We start from the raw sequence: 16,201 nt of genomic DNA, 5'->3' as shown, positions 1-16,201 counted from the left end.
CAGTGTAGTTTTATATAGTATAGGTAAACCGGCTCCATTCAGATAAGTCTGCCTCCTTTTCTTCCTCTCCTCCTCAGAATCTTTCTGGTTCTTCCCTTCTACTCCATATAAACCGCAATAGTAACTCTGGAATGTATTAGCGATATCAGTGGTTGAATATACCATTTTTACCTTTTTCAATTTTTATTTTATCTATAAAATTTCTTAATTTCTTTTCTTTCAGCTTTTTCATCAGATATTTCCCTGGTCTATTCCCCCCACCGATAACTTTCCTTCGAAACCCTGTTAAAAATCTTCCTTGTTTCTTGTTCAAGGAATTCCTTCAACTCTTCTCTTTTTATTATTATTTTTTGTTGTAATTCTATAGTTATTTTTTTTATGCAGTGGTTCCAGCTGATTTAGTTCTTCCACTTAATGTCCTAATTCTTTTTTCCCGTTCTTTTTTTATCTCGGCCCTTATTGAGACCAGTATTCCCCTAATATAGGCTTTATGTGCTTCCCATATCATGGCAATAGAAACCTGCTTGGATTCGTTTAATTCAAAGTACTGGTCTATTACCTCCTTTACTTATTTCTGCATGTTGATGCATCCATCTCTCTGCTGGCAGTGTTCTATTGTTGCTGAGGTGGATCTATTGCTATTGGGGGTATTTTGCTGTGGGGGGTCTATTGTTTCTTTGAAGATCTATTGTTGCTGGGGGTCTATTGTTGCTGGCTGCTGGGGATCTATTTTACTGCTTTTCCTGTTATCACTAACAAATTCCTCACGAATTCCTTAGCACCACAAAATTATACTTGGTTATGTAGTCTTTAAAAGGGGTTGTACTGGGAGGTGGGTAGGGGGTGGAAAAAAAGGGACAAGGGGTGACTTGAAAGGGGGGGTACCTTCACCCTTTTCTTTGAGAAAAAACACCCTGTATGTATCCATATATCCCTGTAGAAGTATGCGATGCCTAATAACAGGAGTTGAAAACCCCACCTCATCCTTCTTTGGTTACTTTAGTGCAAACTTAATAATGGATTGTCCCTTCTTTTTACTTCATGACCGGTACTCTTGATATCATTTTTTGGTAGATGACCTAAGATTATTGCTTGTAAACAGAAAATACTATTATGTTAATGTACAAAATGAACGGGTACAGTATTTGACATTAAAGCGGAGCTCCCCCCAAAAGAGGAAGTTCCGCTTTAAAGACTGGTCCCCCGCTCTCCATTAAGGATTGGCACCTTTGGGGAGCTGGGGGGGGGCGGGTAACTGAAATTGATAGGTACCCACTCCTACCTCTGCTGCGATCGCCTAGATGATCAGAAGCGGAAGTTGTCCTCCTACCCTCCCTCTCCATACTCATTCAGGAAGTGCAGCACTACTCATGCATGTGCAGTGGGCACCTGGCTGTGAAGCTGCAAACTGTCACAGCCGGGTGCCAACACTGAAGATGCTTGCACCTGGAACACCAGACAGCTGGTGAAACGGGCTGCGGAGAGGACACAGTGGGATCGTGGGACAGGTGAGTGGCTCTTTTTTTTAAAAGTCATCAGCTACAGTTTTTGTAGCTGCTGACTATCATTTTTTCACAGCGCGACTAGAACTCCGCTTTATTTTCTTCCACCTTTTTTTTATTATAATTGCAAAAGCCTGTATTATTACATATGATGCACCTATTCTGTTGATTGAGCCAATAAGTAGACAGCATTGTAGCATACCCAGCTAATCCTGCTGGGGAAGTCACAGTTTGGTGATTGGATAGGATATTTCAAAGTACAAACCCTGCACTTTGGTTTGAAAAGCTTACATGCTAAAGCGGAGTTCCAGTCACACTGTGAAAAAATAAGTCGGCAGCTACAAAAACTGACACACTGCTATCATTGTCAGAAGGAGAGGACTACAATGTCAGCCTACAAATCTTCTTCGATCTGCACACAACTGTCTGACTATTCAGACATTTTGTTTCCAGAAATTCAAGTGCTTCTGTTCAAAAACTAGTAAAAGATATTTGACAGACCTGATCGACTGGAATGGTGAAGGCTGTCACATAAAGTAGAGTGATCCTGACACATTGTTTGCAATAGGAGATGATGTATATTTGTATGTGTTGATGTATGTCCTGCTAACAAAGCTGCTTGTATTGGTAGAATTAGTTTCTGTGACCATAAATTTCTGTGTATCACCACAGCTTAATGCACAGAATGACAGCTCTTTCTGCACGTAGCAAACTCTGGTCTTGTTGTAATTCAGAGAGTAATTATTTGTTTTTTAGGACCTCACTTTGCCGCTGTGAACAGCAACAATGAAATAATTGTAACGGATTTCCATAACCATTCTGTCAAGGTACTTTTTTTTAAATTTGTTACTCTGAATAGTTTTTAGGCTGACGTATTCTCATGTACTGTTACATTAAAAGATGTAATTAATGTTTTGCTTTTTCACTGAAAATCCTTCCCTGACACTTCAGTAAAGTAACCACTGACATTGATTATCTTTTTAGCTACTGTATCTGTAAGGAGGATTCTTCCCACTGATCACCAATGTAAGGGACATTACCATTGACCGTCATGCTATTGCACTGTGAGCTGTAGATATAGTAATTAGCAGGGGCACCCTGAGACCGAAAAGGTATTTTAAGGGTTCCTCTATGTTAAAAAGGTCGAGAGGCTGCTCTAGAGCATTTAACATTTTTTATTTATTTTTTTTTAAAGTTAAAATCTGCATGTTTGACTATAAAGTTACTTAAAAGTAGAATACCAACTTGCACTTTACTAACCTTCAAACTGCCCTCTCTGCCCTCCTAACACCTTTGCTAACTAACGTGTAAAAAATATGTATTTAACTTACGCATTTCAGTCTGCCCTGGTTCAGTCATGTGATCCAAATCCCCTGTGTCAGCCAGTGGCAGCTCATGGTAGAGGAAGGAGCGCCAACCACGGATGGGCCATTGAAGCCTATGAGTGATGTCAACACTGTAGGGTTTACTAGCCATTGTTAGTGTGCCCTCTCCTCTTCCCTGTAGCTGCTATTGGCTTACATAGGGGAGATCATGTCATTGGATCCAAGTGACCTGAAAATAGGTAAATATATACACATCTTTCTTACACAAGTTAGTTAGCATAAGTTTGGGGGGGCAGATTTAAAACAGTAGTAAACTTTGTGATTTTTTTCCTACTGCACCGTGTACAGTTTAGGAGATATTCTTTTGTTTGGCAGCCGGTGACATCACCGGTGCATGTGCTCTGAAGGAACGGCATATTCACGCTGTCCTTCAGAGCTCTGTGCTGCGGTCATAACTCCCGCACGCATGCATGAGAGTGATGTCATTGCAGCTCGGCCATTGAAGTGGCAAGGGCCCGCAAACCTGGAAAGAAGATAAGTGAAGATGGAAGCCCTGTCAGCGGTAACAGTGCACCGCCATAACATGATTTCATTTTCTGAAAGCAAAGGCCGTGTAGAATAAAAAGATTGTGTAATTCTTTTATGTTGCACGTTATTTGCACAACTATCTAAATCTATATTTTCATGAAAAAATACAGTAAAATTAATTTTATTGCACACCGTCGCAATTTAGTCCCCTATTGCAGGGGTGGGCAACTGTGGCCCTCCAGCTGTTGTAGAACTACAAGACCCATGAGGCATTGAAAAACTGACAGTTACAAGAATGACTCCCAAAGGCAGAGGCATGATGGGACTTGTAGTTCACCAACAGCTGGAGGGCCACAGTTGCCCACCCCTGCCCTATTGTTTTGTATAAAATAAAAGATGACATAGTGTAAACCGATGCCAAATGTGTCAAGTTTCAAAACCGCATGTGGCCAAAAATATGGAGGAAAAGTATGGTACCCAAAATTATCAATAGGTGACACTTTGCCTTTACAGCTCATTTAGAGTAAACTGTAAATGAGGGGCCTAGAATTATTGTTATCACAGTGTTTGCAGTGATACTCACATGTTTGGTGCAGTCACAGTTTATATATACGTGTGCACCTTGTGTGGTCATTTGCATTCGCAGGTGTGCACAGGGCAGTGAAGTTACTTGTAATTTTTTATTTGTATTACATTTTATTACAATTTTAACAGTTTTTTTCATTTAGGTTTATTGCTATCACAAGGGCGGTTAAAATGTGATAACATTGAGCAGGTTCTCTATGAAGACATTGGGGTGTATTAGACTCCTAATGTCTCTCCTGCCCTCCACTTTAGCTAATCAAGCACAGATACAAGCAGATAAAACGTATCTCTAATTCTAGAAAAGTCTATATCTTTGATTATTAATATTATAGTAGAAATTACAACTTAAACATATACAGTACGTAAAACATGTCCTGGAGTATTCAGCTACAAAATATGTAAGTGAGGGTTGCCTTCATCAACTGGAGAATAGCTGAGGTTTCATGCAAATTCTTAAACCCCCTAAGGGCCACATAGAAGGAGTGAGGGATGCATGTGGTCTAAAAAACACCATTTTGACATGCCTGCCTTAGAGAATAGCATACATCAGTCCTTACTATATGTACACTATTAGAGGCTCTATCTTTTAAACATTTTATGATTACATTTTTCTTTCCAGGTATTTAACCAAGATGGTGAGTTCATCTTGAAGTTTGGTTCAAATGGAGAAGGCAATGGACAGTTTAATGCACCAACAGGAGTGGCTGTAGATTCCAATGGAAATATCATTGTAGCTGACTGGGGAAACAGCAGAATACAAGTAAGTTCTGTAAAATAATGATTGTGCTTTCTGGAAATACAATATGCTGTACATATCTGTTATGTAATAAACATGATAGATTAAACTGCAAGCCAACAGCAAGACCAGAAAAATATTCTGATAACAAGATGATTGACATCTTTTGAACGTACTTAGATTCAGAATGTTCCAGATGGCTGTCTTTGACATTGGCTAAATATATTCATGCATTGATATGGATGTAAATGAGATTGGAGCTTGTAATACAAGTGTAGTTGATTACACAAAACCAGCATGCAAACTCTCCTTAAAATGTCTTTGACAACGCTCCTGCTTTCATGCTTTGAATCAGGTTTCCAAGGGGCAAAATGTCCTGATTCCAAAGAGCAGCACTGCAATGTAAGGATCTAAATAGAATTACTTACACCTATTAAAAAATAACACATTTTTGTGAGTTCACATATCTTGCAATCACTGCTTTTGTATGATTTTGATGCTCTAGAACTAAGGCCTACAATATAGAATTCTGTTAATTAAACTGGCAGAACTTCCTTTATTTCCAGCACACCCATTTGCCAATGTCAGCATGAATATTAAAGTATGCCTCACATCTTCATGACATTTTGTGTAATTAAATATAGTATCTCATGCAGAAAAAAGTAAACAGAGCTTGACTGTCAAAGCTCCAAGGTGCAGAAAGGTGAGGTAATGATGGAAGCAGGGTGGAGGCTTTTAATATAGGAGAAACACCCTACTTTACATTGGTTGTTTGCATTATTACATTCACAGAGAGCCCACCACTACCACCCTTTAGATTCTGCACAAAATAAAGACCTGCAAAATATGTTGGAGGTAAAAAGCATTAAAGCTTCAAAGGTTGTGTCAAAGGTCCACATTGGCAAGTGTACTGCAAGGAGGATGCACTGGCCTTTCCTTTTTGTAGACCTATACTGAGAGTTATTTATAGTATAGTTTATTGTGACATGTCTTTCTTGCTTCAGCATTGAAATCTTGGTATAAACTTGTATAACATGATCTGGACTTTGTCATTATATCAGTATATTAGCCCATGACAAAATAGGCAAGATGAAACTTTGTAATGACTTTAAAGATGGCCATACACTATTTTTTTTGTTTGTTTTTTTTTTAGCCAGCAGGCTAAATGAAAGTGACGAACATATTCCTCCATCCACACAATCAAAGTGGATGGAGGAACTGCCCCACCAGGACATTGTATTCTGACAGCAGCATCCGTAGCTGTCTCAATACACTTTTCAGCAGCTGTAGCTGCTGATCATGAACAGTTTTCCAATGTGTCCCTTCAACAGAAGTTGATTCAAATAATTGACTTCTGTCGAGTGGGGATGGCCGCACATTGATCAGAATTCATTCATTCCCTCCTGAACCAGCAGCAATTTGATCAGCCAGATTAAAGTGTAGGTTCACTCTGGGGGAAAAAAAAAATAAAAGTCAGCAGCTATAGATCCTGTAGCTGTTGATTTTTAAGAAAATGACAATTACCTGTCCAGGGATCCAGCAGCATCCTCACCCATGCTAGTTCTTCACTAGCTCTGGCGGCGGCAACCTAAATGTGGACAGCTATGCTGCTTTTGTGTTCACAGCTGGCTGCCCACTGCACATGTGCATGCTGCTGTGCTTTGTGAATAATGGTTCTGCAGTCCTGTGGGACCACAGTGATGTGTCCTAGAAGACTGCGGGGAGGGAGGGGGAGAGGAGGACTAGGCAATCCGAGCGCCCCCCCCCCCCCAAAAAAAAATACATGCTAAATGTGGTAGGGGAGGAGGAGGAATTAAAGCGGAAGTTCCCCTTTTGGGTGGAGTTTCTCTTTAAGTTACATGTTGCTCCGATAAACCGTTAATAGCTGTTACCAATTATAGTAGCCTGCAGCATTTTTATGAACATACAATGAAGATGTTTGTCTGTGATAAAGTGAGATAACAAGCTTCAGGTCATATATAGAGATAAAACAAATCCTCCTATATAAGTTGTATCCATTTATCTTCTGCAATCTCTTCCGTACTACCTTCTAAAACACAAATCAAAGGATTTTTCGCAGCTAAAGCAGACAGGGGGTGGGGATTTGATGTCACACACTGCACAGACTACAGAGGAGAGATCAGTGTAACCTGAGACCTGAATGGAGGCAAAGGACAAACCCATCTCAACACAGAATTGTAAAGAAAAATGCACAGCAGAGGCTATCCTTCACCTGCTGTGTGCTGGCGGGGGGGAGGTCGGGGCATTACCTGGGATTTCAGTCACCTGCTGTGTGCTGGCGGGAGGGTCGGGGCCAGGGGCGGACTGACAACTCATGGGGCCTCCGGGCAATAGGGGATCATGGGGCCCCTGTGTTCTTGCCCAAAGTCAAAGCCTATGAAAAGGGTACCAGGGGCATCTCATGGGGCCCCCTACTGACCCCAGGCCCTCGGGCAGTGCCGAATTTCCAAATGGTCAGTCCGTCCCTGGTCAGGGCATTACCTGGGATTCTGTGGTGTCAAGTTAGACTGTAAGAAGTGAGTCATGCAGATAGCTGAGAGAGTTGAGATCAGAGAGGAACCACACTAGGTGCTTTGGATTGAAGATAGTAAGCATTATAAAGGGATATGCTCTGCTCACTTTTTCAGGTTTAAAAAACAGAATGAACAGCAGTTTTTGCAGTAATCTATTAATAAAAGCAGCTAGTTACAGAACAGAATGTTTCTATATCTCAGTCTTTTGTTATCCACTGTGTAGAAGAACTGGGAGAGAGAGGGCCAGCACTAGTGGCTAGTTGAGCTCAGAAGCAGGGCACATTTGCTGGCAGTGAATATGCAGAGAGTTGGAGAGATCAGGGCGAGCAAAGGGATGGCTTCATCAGTGTGCTGTTTATCCTCCATTATTCAGTCTATAAGTGGAGGTTGTCTGTGTCCTGTTGTACTATAGTCAGAGTGGAATTCCCAGTCCTGGATAAATTATCTGGCAGGGCTGTCTGAATTACAAGACTGCAGACAATTTGATATGCACAACATGCATATGTATATTTTTAAATAAACTTACACATACAGTCAGGTCCATAAATATTGAGACATCGACACAATTCTAAGGTTTTTGGCTCCATACACCACCACAATGGATTTGAAATGAAACAAACAAGATGTGCTTTAACTGCAGACTGTCAGCTGAACGGTGTAGGAATTACAACAGTTTGCATATGTGCCTCCCACTTGTTTAGGGACCAAAAGTAATGGGACAGAATAATAATCATAAATCAAACTTTCACTTTTTAATACTTGGTTGCAAATCCTTTGCAGTCAATTACAACCTGAAGTCTGGAACGCATAGACATCACCAGACGCTGGGTTTCTTCCTTGGTGATGCTCTGCCAGGCCTCTACTGCAACTGTCTTCAGTTCCTGCTTGTTCTTGGGGCATTAACCCTTCAGTTTTGTCTTCGGCAAGTGAAATGCATGCTCAATCGGATTCAGGTCAGGTGATTGACTTGGCCATTGCATAACATTCCACTTCTTTCCCTTAAAAAACTCTTTGGTTGCTTTTGCAGTATGAATTGGGTCATTGTCCATCTGCACTGTGAAGTGGCGTCCAATGAGTAGTGAAGCATTTGGCTGAATATGAGCAGATAATATTGCCAGAAACACTTCAGAATTCATCCTGCTGCTTTTGTCAGCAGTCACATCATCAATAAATACAAGAGAACCAGTTCCATTGGCAGCCATACATGCCCACACCATGACACTACCACCACCATGCTTCACTGATGAGGTGGTATGCTTAGGATCATGAGCAGTTCCTTTCCTTCTCCATACTCTTCTCTTCCCATCACTCTGGTACAAGTTGATCTTCGTCTCATCTGTCCATAGGATGTTGTTCCAGAACTGTGAAGGCTTTTTTAGATGTCGTTTGGCAAACTATAATCTGGCCTTCCTGTTTTTGAGGCTCACCAATGGTTTACATCTTGTGGTGAACCCTCTGTATTCACTCTGGTGAAGTCTTTTCTCTTGATTTTTGACTTTGACACACATACACCTACCTCCTGGAAAGTGTTCTTGATCTGGCCAACTGTTGTGAAGGGTGTTTTCTTCATCAGGGAAAGAATTCGGTCATCCACCACAGTTGTTTTCCGTGGTCTTCCGGGTCTTTTGGTGTTGCTGAGCTCACCGGTGCGTTCCTTCTTTTTAAAAATGTTCCAAACAGTTGTTTTGGCCACGCCTAATGTTTTTGCTATCTCTCTGATGGGTTTGTTTTGTATTTTCAGCCTAATGATGGCTTGCTTCACTGATAGTGACAGCTCTTTGGATCTCATCTTGAGAGTTGACAGCAACAGATTCCAAATGCAAATAGCACACTTGAAATTAACTCTGGACCTTTTATCTGCTCATTGTAATTGGGATAATGAGGGAATAACACACCTGGCCATGGAACAGCTGAGAAGCCAATTGTCCCATTATTTTTGGTCCCTTAACAAGTGGGAGGCACATATGCAAACTGTTGTAATTCCTACACCGTTCACCTGATTTGGATGTAAATACCCTCAAATTAAAGCTGACAGCCTGCAGTTAAAGCACATCTTGTTCGTTTCATTTCAAATCCATTGTAGTGGTGTATAGAGCCAAAAATGTTAAAATTGTGTCGATATCCCAATATTTATGGACCTGACTGTACATGTTTGCCTGAATGGACCCATATCTTTTTCCAACTATATAGTTACATAGTTAGTCTGGCTGAAAAAAGACCAAAGTCCATCCAATTCTAATTAACTGTATAGTTACAAATCTTTTGCCAAATAGAACATTATCCATATACTGTATGTATTTCAAGTGCATATTTCGCTGTTTGCCTGGAGTTCATCTTTAAACTAGAAGTACTGTGTACTACAATCTCCCATAAGGACATCCCAGTTGAGAAGTAAACAATCTGTTTATGTCAAATTCTTTTTCAATCTTCAGGTTTTTGATGGAAGTGGATCATTTTTATCCTACATCAACACTTCTGCTGACCCACTCTATGGTCCACAGGGACTTGCCTTGACATCAGATGGTCATGTTGTCGTAGCAGACTCTGGAAATCACTGTTTTAAGGTTTACCGGTACTTACAGTAAATGGACAGCCACAATTTTGTGGGATTTTCTGCACTGGATATGAACCAACTTCAGGATGGATAAAAGCATCTCACCTTTCATCTGAAGTGATCTTCAAATGACTTTCCTTATTTAAACTTCACTCAGCCATGTTTACTTTTCAGCGATGGTTCCTTTCTGTGTCAAATGTTTCATCGCTACACATTATAAGAATAACCTTTCCATTGTAATATAGGACACCATTAATGTGTTAGGGGAGGTCTTCAAACACAATTGGTATAAAAGAAAACTCATCTCGTGCACTTAGCTCTTAGGCCTCTTGGAGAACTGTAATTTATGAATAGGATGCTCCTAATCTGAGCTTCCATGTTCCACAATATCAATTGTTGTCACTCATTGTTTGCCCAGCACTGAAATCTGGAAGCCTATGAGACATGTAAATCTTGGTAGGTATTGTATTTAAGCATAGGATAAATACAACCTTTTGTCTTTAATAACAGTAATGTAATATAGTTAATGTACACGTGTATTCGGGTTTAAAACTTTCCAATGTTGTCACATTTGTAACATTGACTTGCGTCTTCTCTACACAGCCATTTACAATGTATGTGCACTTCTATTTATCCTGTGAACATTGATAAAGCATTATTAACTATGTGATGTTTCATTTCATGCCTTTTCCATTTTTTATACAAAACAGAAAAAAATTGCAATGATAACTTTTGATTATGAAGCTAAAGTGAGAGGGGAATTTTGAGGTCAGGTTATAGTTATTGCCAATTGAGTAATGACTTTTTTTTTTTTTTTTTTTTTTACAGCCTAGGACACAACTGTCAGCACTAGAAAAGTTGCATGCTTTCTTCTTGTGAAATGCTATTTTAGATGCTTGCATAAGAACTGAAAGAAAAGTGGGTGTGTTGCAGCTAGTAATAGATATTGCCACCTGTATTCAAGGAAGCTTCTGATTGGCTGCTGAGGAGGCAACACACCCACACATTACTTTTTGTTCAGTTACAGTATATACATAGTTCAGTTGTATACATTGGTCCATTGTGCTTTATGTCTCCCAAGAAAACGAGGGCAGTGTGGGGCCTTGCTGGATAAATAGCCATAAAAATATGTGATTATGGGCCAATGTTACATTTCTTTTATCAAAATTTGAGGTACTTTATTACTATTTAATTGCATATATATTTTTATTTTATTTATGTGATTTAAGTCATCTTTAATACCATTGGTAGATAAAGTCACAAAGCTTAAATGTGTTAAGGCCAAACCTGCCTGTGTAGAGGCTCTGCGTTGGACTACGTTTTGAATGTATTTATATCCATTCCAGTTTTTATATACTTTCCAATTTTTAGTACAAGAAACATTAGATTTGTTGGGTTAAAATAGCTTCTTAAAGCTTACCCAAACTGATGTGTGCCTTCACAATGCAATCTTTCAGCAAAACCCTTAAGGTAAATTCATGTGAAGGGTGCCTGCAAAAGATGGAACAAATATATTGACCAAAAATTAAATTGCTTTTAAGTGGCAATAACAAACAAATCCCTAATCTTGTATAAAATCCCTAATCTTGTATAAGTTCAGGTTTTAATGATCCAATTGTTTGTATTTCAATATCGCAGCCAAAAATAATGTCCAAATTATACATTTATGATTTGATGAACATTTAGAAAAGCAAATCCTTACATAGATGTCATATTGATTTTAGCTGTCCTCTAAATATGGTATAATATTCACAGCTGTACAGTTAGTCATTCCTCCTAAATCCCAACTCTGGGCAAATAAAAAAATATACCTTGCAGTGTCGCCCACAGTTAATTGCTTGTATTTTTCTAGAATCCTCCACTCCTCCCTTCAGACTGATCCCAGGTGGCGTCTGCACCACCACACTCCACAGGTCTTTGTGTCCTAATGTCATCAAGTCCAGAGCAGGGTCCAAAGTCCTGCTCTGGATGAACAGTCCACACCTGGATCATGCAAAGTGTGCCATCTGCTGGGGTAGCAGAGGATCAGGAAAGTAAATGGTTTCTCCTCTCCCCTAGACAAAAGGAGAAATTAACCCTTGCAGTGTGGACACAGCCCCACTGAAAGGAATTATTTCTAATTTGCCTGTAGCTGGGATTTGCAGCTTCAGTCTGCTGAAAAATCTAGGACTGCACTGTTGGGTTTATTTACCCAACAGGCAGAGCGAGATCAGCATATTATGGCCAAGGGAAATGTGTTAATATGGCAACTCAGCTGCAAAGCTGGTATGCTGGGAAATGATCCATGCCCCCTTCATAATCTGTGAGCATTCATGCATTGCTGTTGGATGCACTGTATTCATCTCTGTAGTGACAATGGGAGGCAAAAGACTATTGCTGAGAAATGTGCATTCAGACTATTGATCTTGTAAAGGACATATGATCCAGTATATGAAAAAGCATTAACAGCAACTGAAAAATAACAGTCCTTAGTAATAGCATGTTCATTGGTATCCCATAGATGTTATGTATGTAGCATATCATTTGTTTACAAGGAATGATTTTCTTGTTATGATATGTGTAACATTTTAGAGCTGTCCTATTTAAACTTGTATCCTGACATTTACAGTTTTGTCTTTTGACTTGTAGAGAAGTTGCATTTTTTGCTTGCACATAATGCTGTATCCTTTTTAAAGATTGAAACCGTTTCCAATGATAATCAAAAATATCAACATTGACATTGCATTACAATTTCTTTACTGGGCAAAACAGAATGCCACTAATGGAACCCAATGTGTGAGTCTGAAAGATTGCTTTATTGTGCTTTTTCTAAAATGGCTGAAAAGAACATTTAATTTAAAATTTCAAGCTGGTACCTGATTTTCTACAATAGTTTTGTGAAAAAGAAATTAAATATTGAAAACCACTAACTTCTACTTATTATATCCCTATCTCTAGTTTGTGAGAGTGAAGTCTTTAAAATGGAATTCCAGTCAAATTCTAACTAAGCCTAAATCTACTCCCATCCTCATTCTAAGACTACTCTATCTACCCTATAAAAGGAAAGATGTCTATACTTAACTATTCTAAAGTCGCTCCAGTCCGGTCACATGAGCAGGTCCTGGTGCCGGCTTCAGTGTAGAGGAGAGGCAGCAACAACGGCTGCAGAGCCTGGGTGATGACATCACCCATAGCCTTACTAAAGGGCAGCCATTGTCAGCTGTCCCTCTTCTACACTGAAAGCAGTGCTGGAAGTCAGTCATTTGACCAGACCAAAACAGCTTCAGAATAGGCAAGTATAGCCATTTTTTTGCTTTTACAGGGTAGATAGTTGTAAAATGGGGGTGGGAGTGGATTTAGGGTTCGTTAGAATTTGACAGAAATTCCAATTTAAGGATAGATGCACTTTTTAAACAGTTTCCTAATATATCCAGACAAATTAGGCAAGTGTGCAAATATAAAATTTTTCTTGCTCTTTCTGTTCTTAGAATTACTATCAAGAGTCTTGCCAGTTTAAATGTACTTTTGTTTACTTTAATGCCATTGCAGTCTAAAGCCCCATACACATGGGCAAAATATTGACTGGTTCAATAGAAACCAGCTGACATTCGGCCATGTGTACACCCACCTGTCCGACAGAAATTGGCCGAAGGTCAGCTTCTGTCAAACGGGCATGCTGGAAAACTATCCACCAATGGCTGCTAGCTCTGAACAATGTATTCTGGTGGGATGGAGCAGTCTCCCTGTCAGAACACTATAGCTCAGCAGGGAGATCGCTGTACCAACATCAGACAGTACAGCAAGCTCCTCACGAGCTCTTCAGGTTTTTTTTTTTCGTTCAGCCCACTGAGCTTTGGGCTGTGAGTATTTACACCTTAGCACCCTTAGATGTGCATGCTTCTAAAAGCCTACTTACAGTTTGCCTCCAGAGGTTATATGGATTGACCTCAGCCAACCAGTCTTTGGAATTGCAGCCTTCTGTAGGTCTTCTTTGTGTACATTCTCTACGCATACTCTTTGCACTGAAGGTATGTGGCCTGTAACGGTTATTTTATGGATAATGGAAATGAATCTGTCAGCTGAGCAATATAACATTTCATTTGTATCACAAGGTGCCCTTATAATTTATTATCAATTAAAACTATCTTTATAAAGCAATCCCGTGTAATGCTAGACTATAATCATTGCATCTCATGCAAAATCGCTGAAAGAGGCAATATAGTGAAGTAGCAAAGTCTCAGATTGTAACTGGTTTACTTGGCAAGAAAGTGCAATGATGTGTTGTGGCTCATAGCAAAGAGACTAACTTTCATTAGGTTATTGGAGTTGAAATAATGAGGGCATATCTTGTTACTGTGGTGAACAATGTATCATTGATGTTTGCCCAAGTTATTAAACACTTTGTCCATTTCCATTATTGGCAAACCTTTTTCTTTTTTTACAGATTTTTATTAAAACACTGAAGTAAGTGAGAAAAGAGTGAGAGAGAGAGAGAGCGTAGAGCGAACAGAGAAGAAGCAAGTTGGATTAAACTTTGAGGTCATGCTCTGGCTATACTGTATCTCAAACTGGTCCTGCAGCAGTAGAATCTTGTTTGAAAAATTTAATGTTTGGAACATTCAATCGATCCTCTAAATATTAGGTTCAAATCAATGATCCAGTGATTGTTTTTGACCACAGTGACAAGGAAAATCAAAGGAGAAGGATGGAAAATTTTTCTCGAGTGAAATTCTAACTGCGAATGTAATTTTAGATGTAGGAAAAATCATACTTACTGTAATGTGCATCCAGAAATCTAACAATAAATCTGAAACATTGGCATGGCAATCAAACTAAACTATTGAACTCTGTTGAATCCATAACGGTACAAATTATTTTACTGCTGGTTCACACCAGAACACTGTCCGGGAAAAAGGCGCATTCCTTTCATGTCACCGCATTTAAAACGCACTGGGTGTGTGATCTGTTGTGGGTGTCAATATGTTCTTAATGAAACGCAAAACACATTTTGCAGTACCATGCGATCTGGTAATGTGTTTTTGAAAAGTAGTGCATGTAGTACTTTTAGTGTGATCCAGTTTGATTTCAGCCCATTCAAATGAATGGACTAAAATTACACTGTGTTAATTCGCACAGGTGTAAGCCAGCCCTTACTAAATGTCCATACGATAATTCAAACTAAATTCTACTGATGTATGGCCAGCTGTAATGAACAAACCTAAGGAGGGGAGCATTACTGGTTAAGTGAAAGAGATTTTGCTATTTTCAAAAAAGTTAGACCTTCAATGCTGAGGATTATCATTTGAATCAATAGGTCTAGGTGAGTTGGGTAACACGGGGATCCACAGGATTTGAATAGTTTCTCTGGTTCTATATTATGGTAGGAGTGTGTTAACCACAACACTGTCTAAGCAGAATTGCAAAAATCTGGGTAAAACAGCATAAAAATATTTCATTTAGAGGTTTTCTGAAGTTGTGGTTTAATATCAAGGCTTCACTTCAATTTTGTACTTCAGGCACCCTCGATGAACACAAGAGTTTTTAATTTTAATCAGCCGTATAAATCCCAAACTGCTGATTGTTAGGATTCATTATAAACTTAATATATTTTGCTTGCACTAATGCCACTTAGACAGTTGATCATATCTATACCACTTTATGAACTTACCACACTCTTGTCTTATTAGTCTATGAAAGCATATTGGAGGAACTGTAGAATGAATGGCTTTGTGTCAAATTTAAACTGGACCTAAAATAAACATTTGGGCAGCACTTTATAAGTGATGTAAGCATTTAAATGTATTTGTAGAAGTTATTTGTTAATGCCTATGTCACTATTATTTATGTATCTTGCACATATGATACACACAGGTACAAAGTCCATATTTCTAGGTTGTTTAGAATATGCCACATAGGCATTCCCAGCAAAGCTGCTGCCATTTCTATTGGCTCTGTGAAACCGCAGAAACGTATAAAAAATGGTAAATCCACTTCATGACACAAATGTTCCATCTACTTACTGGAATTCCTGTATAAATGGTTCACAACTCAACAACCTAATAAACAGCTTGATTGTACACACTGGCTCTCAGAACATGGATTTTTGGAAAATGTGATTTTTCTGGTTACCGAGAATCATTTTAACTATGTGCGAGTGACCTGGAGCGTGATTGCAAGTAAAATGGATGTGATCTTACCAGCCTTATGCCAGGCAAAACACAACCACTGACCTTACTCAGCAAGGCTGTGCAAACATGACATGACCTGCAGTAACCCGTGGCAACCTGGCAGTTCAACAGTCATTCAATGATTGCCTATAATCTGTTGCTGAACCATGTATATAACTCGGTTCAATCGTTCATTGAAAAGCACTTAGGGCAATGTTTCTGGTCCTCCATGCTACGTGTTGACATCAGACAGCCCCAAATCTTGACAAGTGGCAAAAAAAAGTGGGATTG

The 16,201-nt window shown here is 39.4% G+C and overlaps 1 protein-coding gene across 6 annotated transcripts in view; it reads left to right on the top strand.

Moving 5' to 3' along the window:
• Positions 1–15,820, top strand: part of TRIM2 (tripartite motif containing 2) — a 185,303-nt gene extending 169,483 nt beyond the window's left edge. For all 6 annotated transcript variants that reach the window (XM_089670443.1, XM_089670445.1, XM_089670442.1 and 3 more), the window contains exons 10-12: positions 2,259–2,329; positions 4,560–4,700; positions 9,643–15,820. In XM_089670443.1, coding sequence (XP_089526569.1) covers positions 2,259–2,329; positions 4,560–4,700; positions 9,643–9,795 — 365 coding nt within the window. In that variant the 3' untranslated portion in view covers positions 9,796–15,820. The remainder of the gene's footprint in view (positions 1–2,258; positions 2,330–4,559; positions 4,701–9,642) is intronic.
• Positions 15,821–16,201: the final 381 nt, after the last annotated feature.

This window comes from Staurois parvus, unplaced genomic scaffold (assembly GCF_062004578.1).
Source record: "Staurois parvus isolate SC_StPar_1 unplaced genomic scaffold, SC_StPar_1.0 ptg000090l, whole genome shotgun sequence".
NCBI classification, from domain to species: domain Eukaryota; kingdom Metazoa; phylum Chordata; class Amphibia; order Anura; family Ranidae; genus Staurois; species Staurois parvus.
This window is presented reverse-complemented; position numbering and strand designations above follow the sequence as displayed.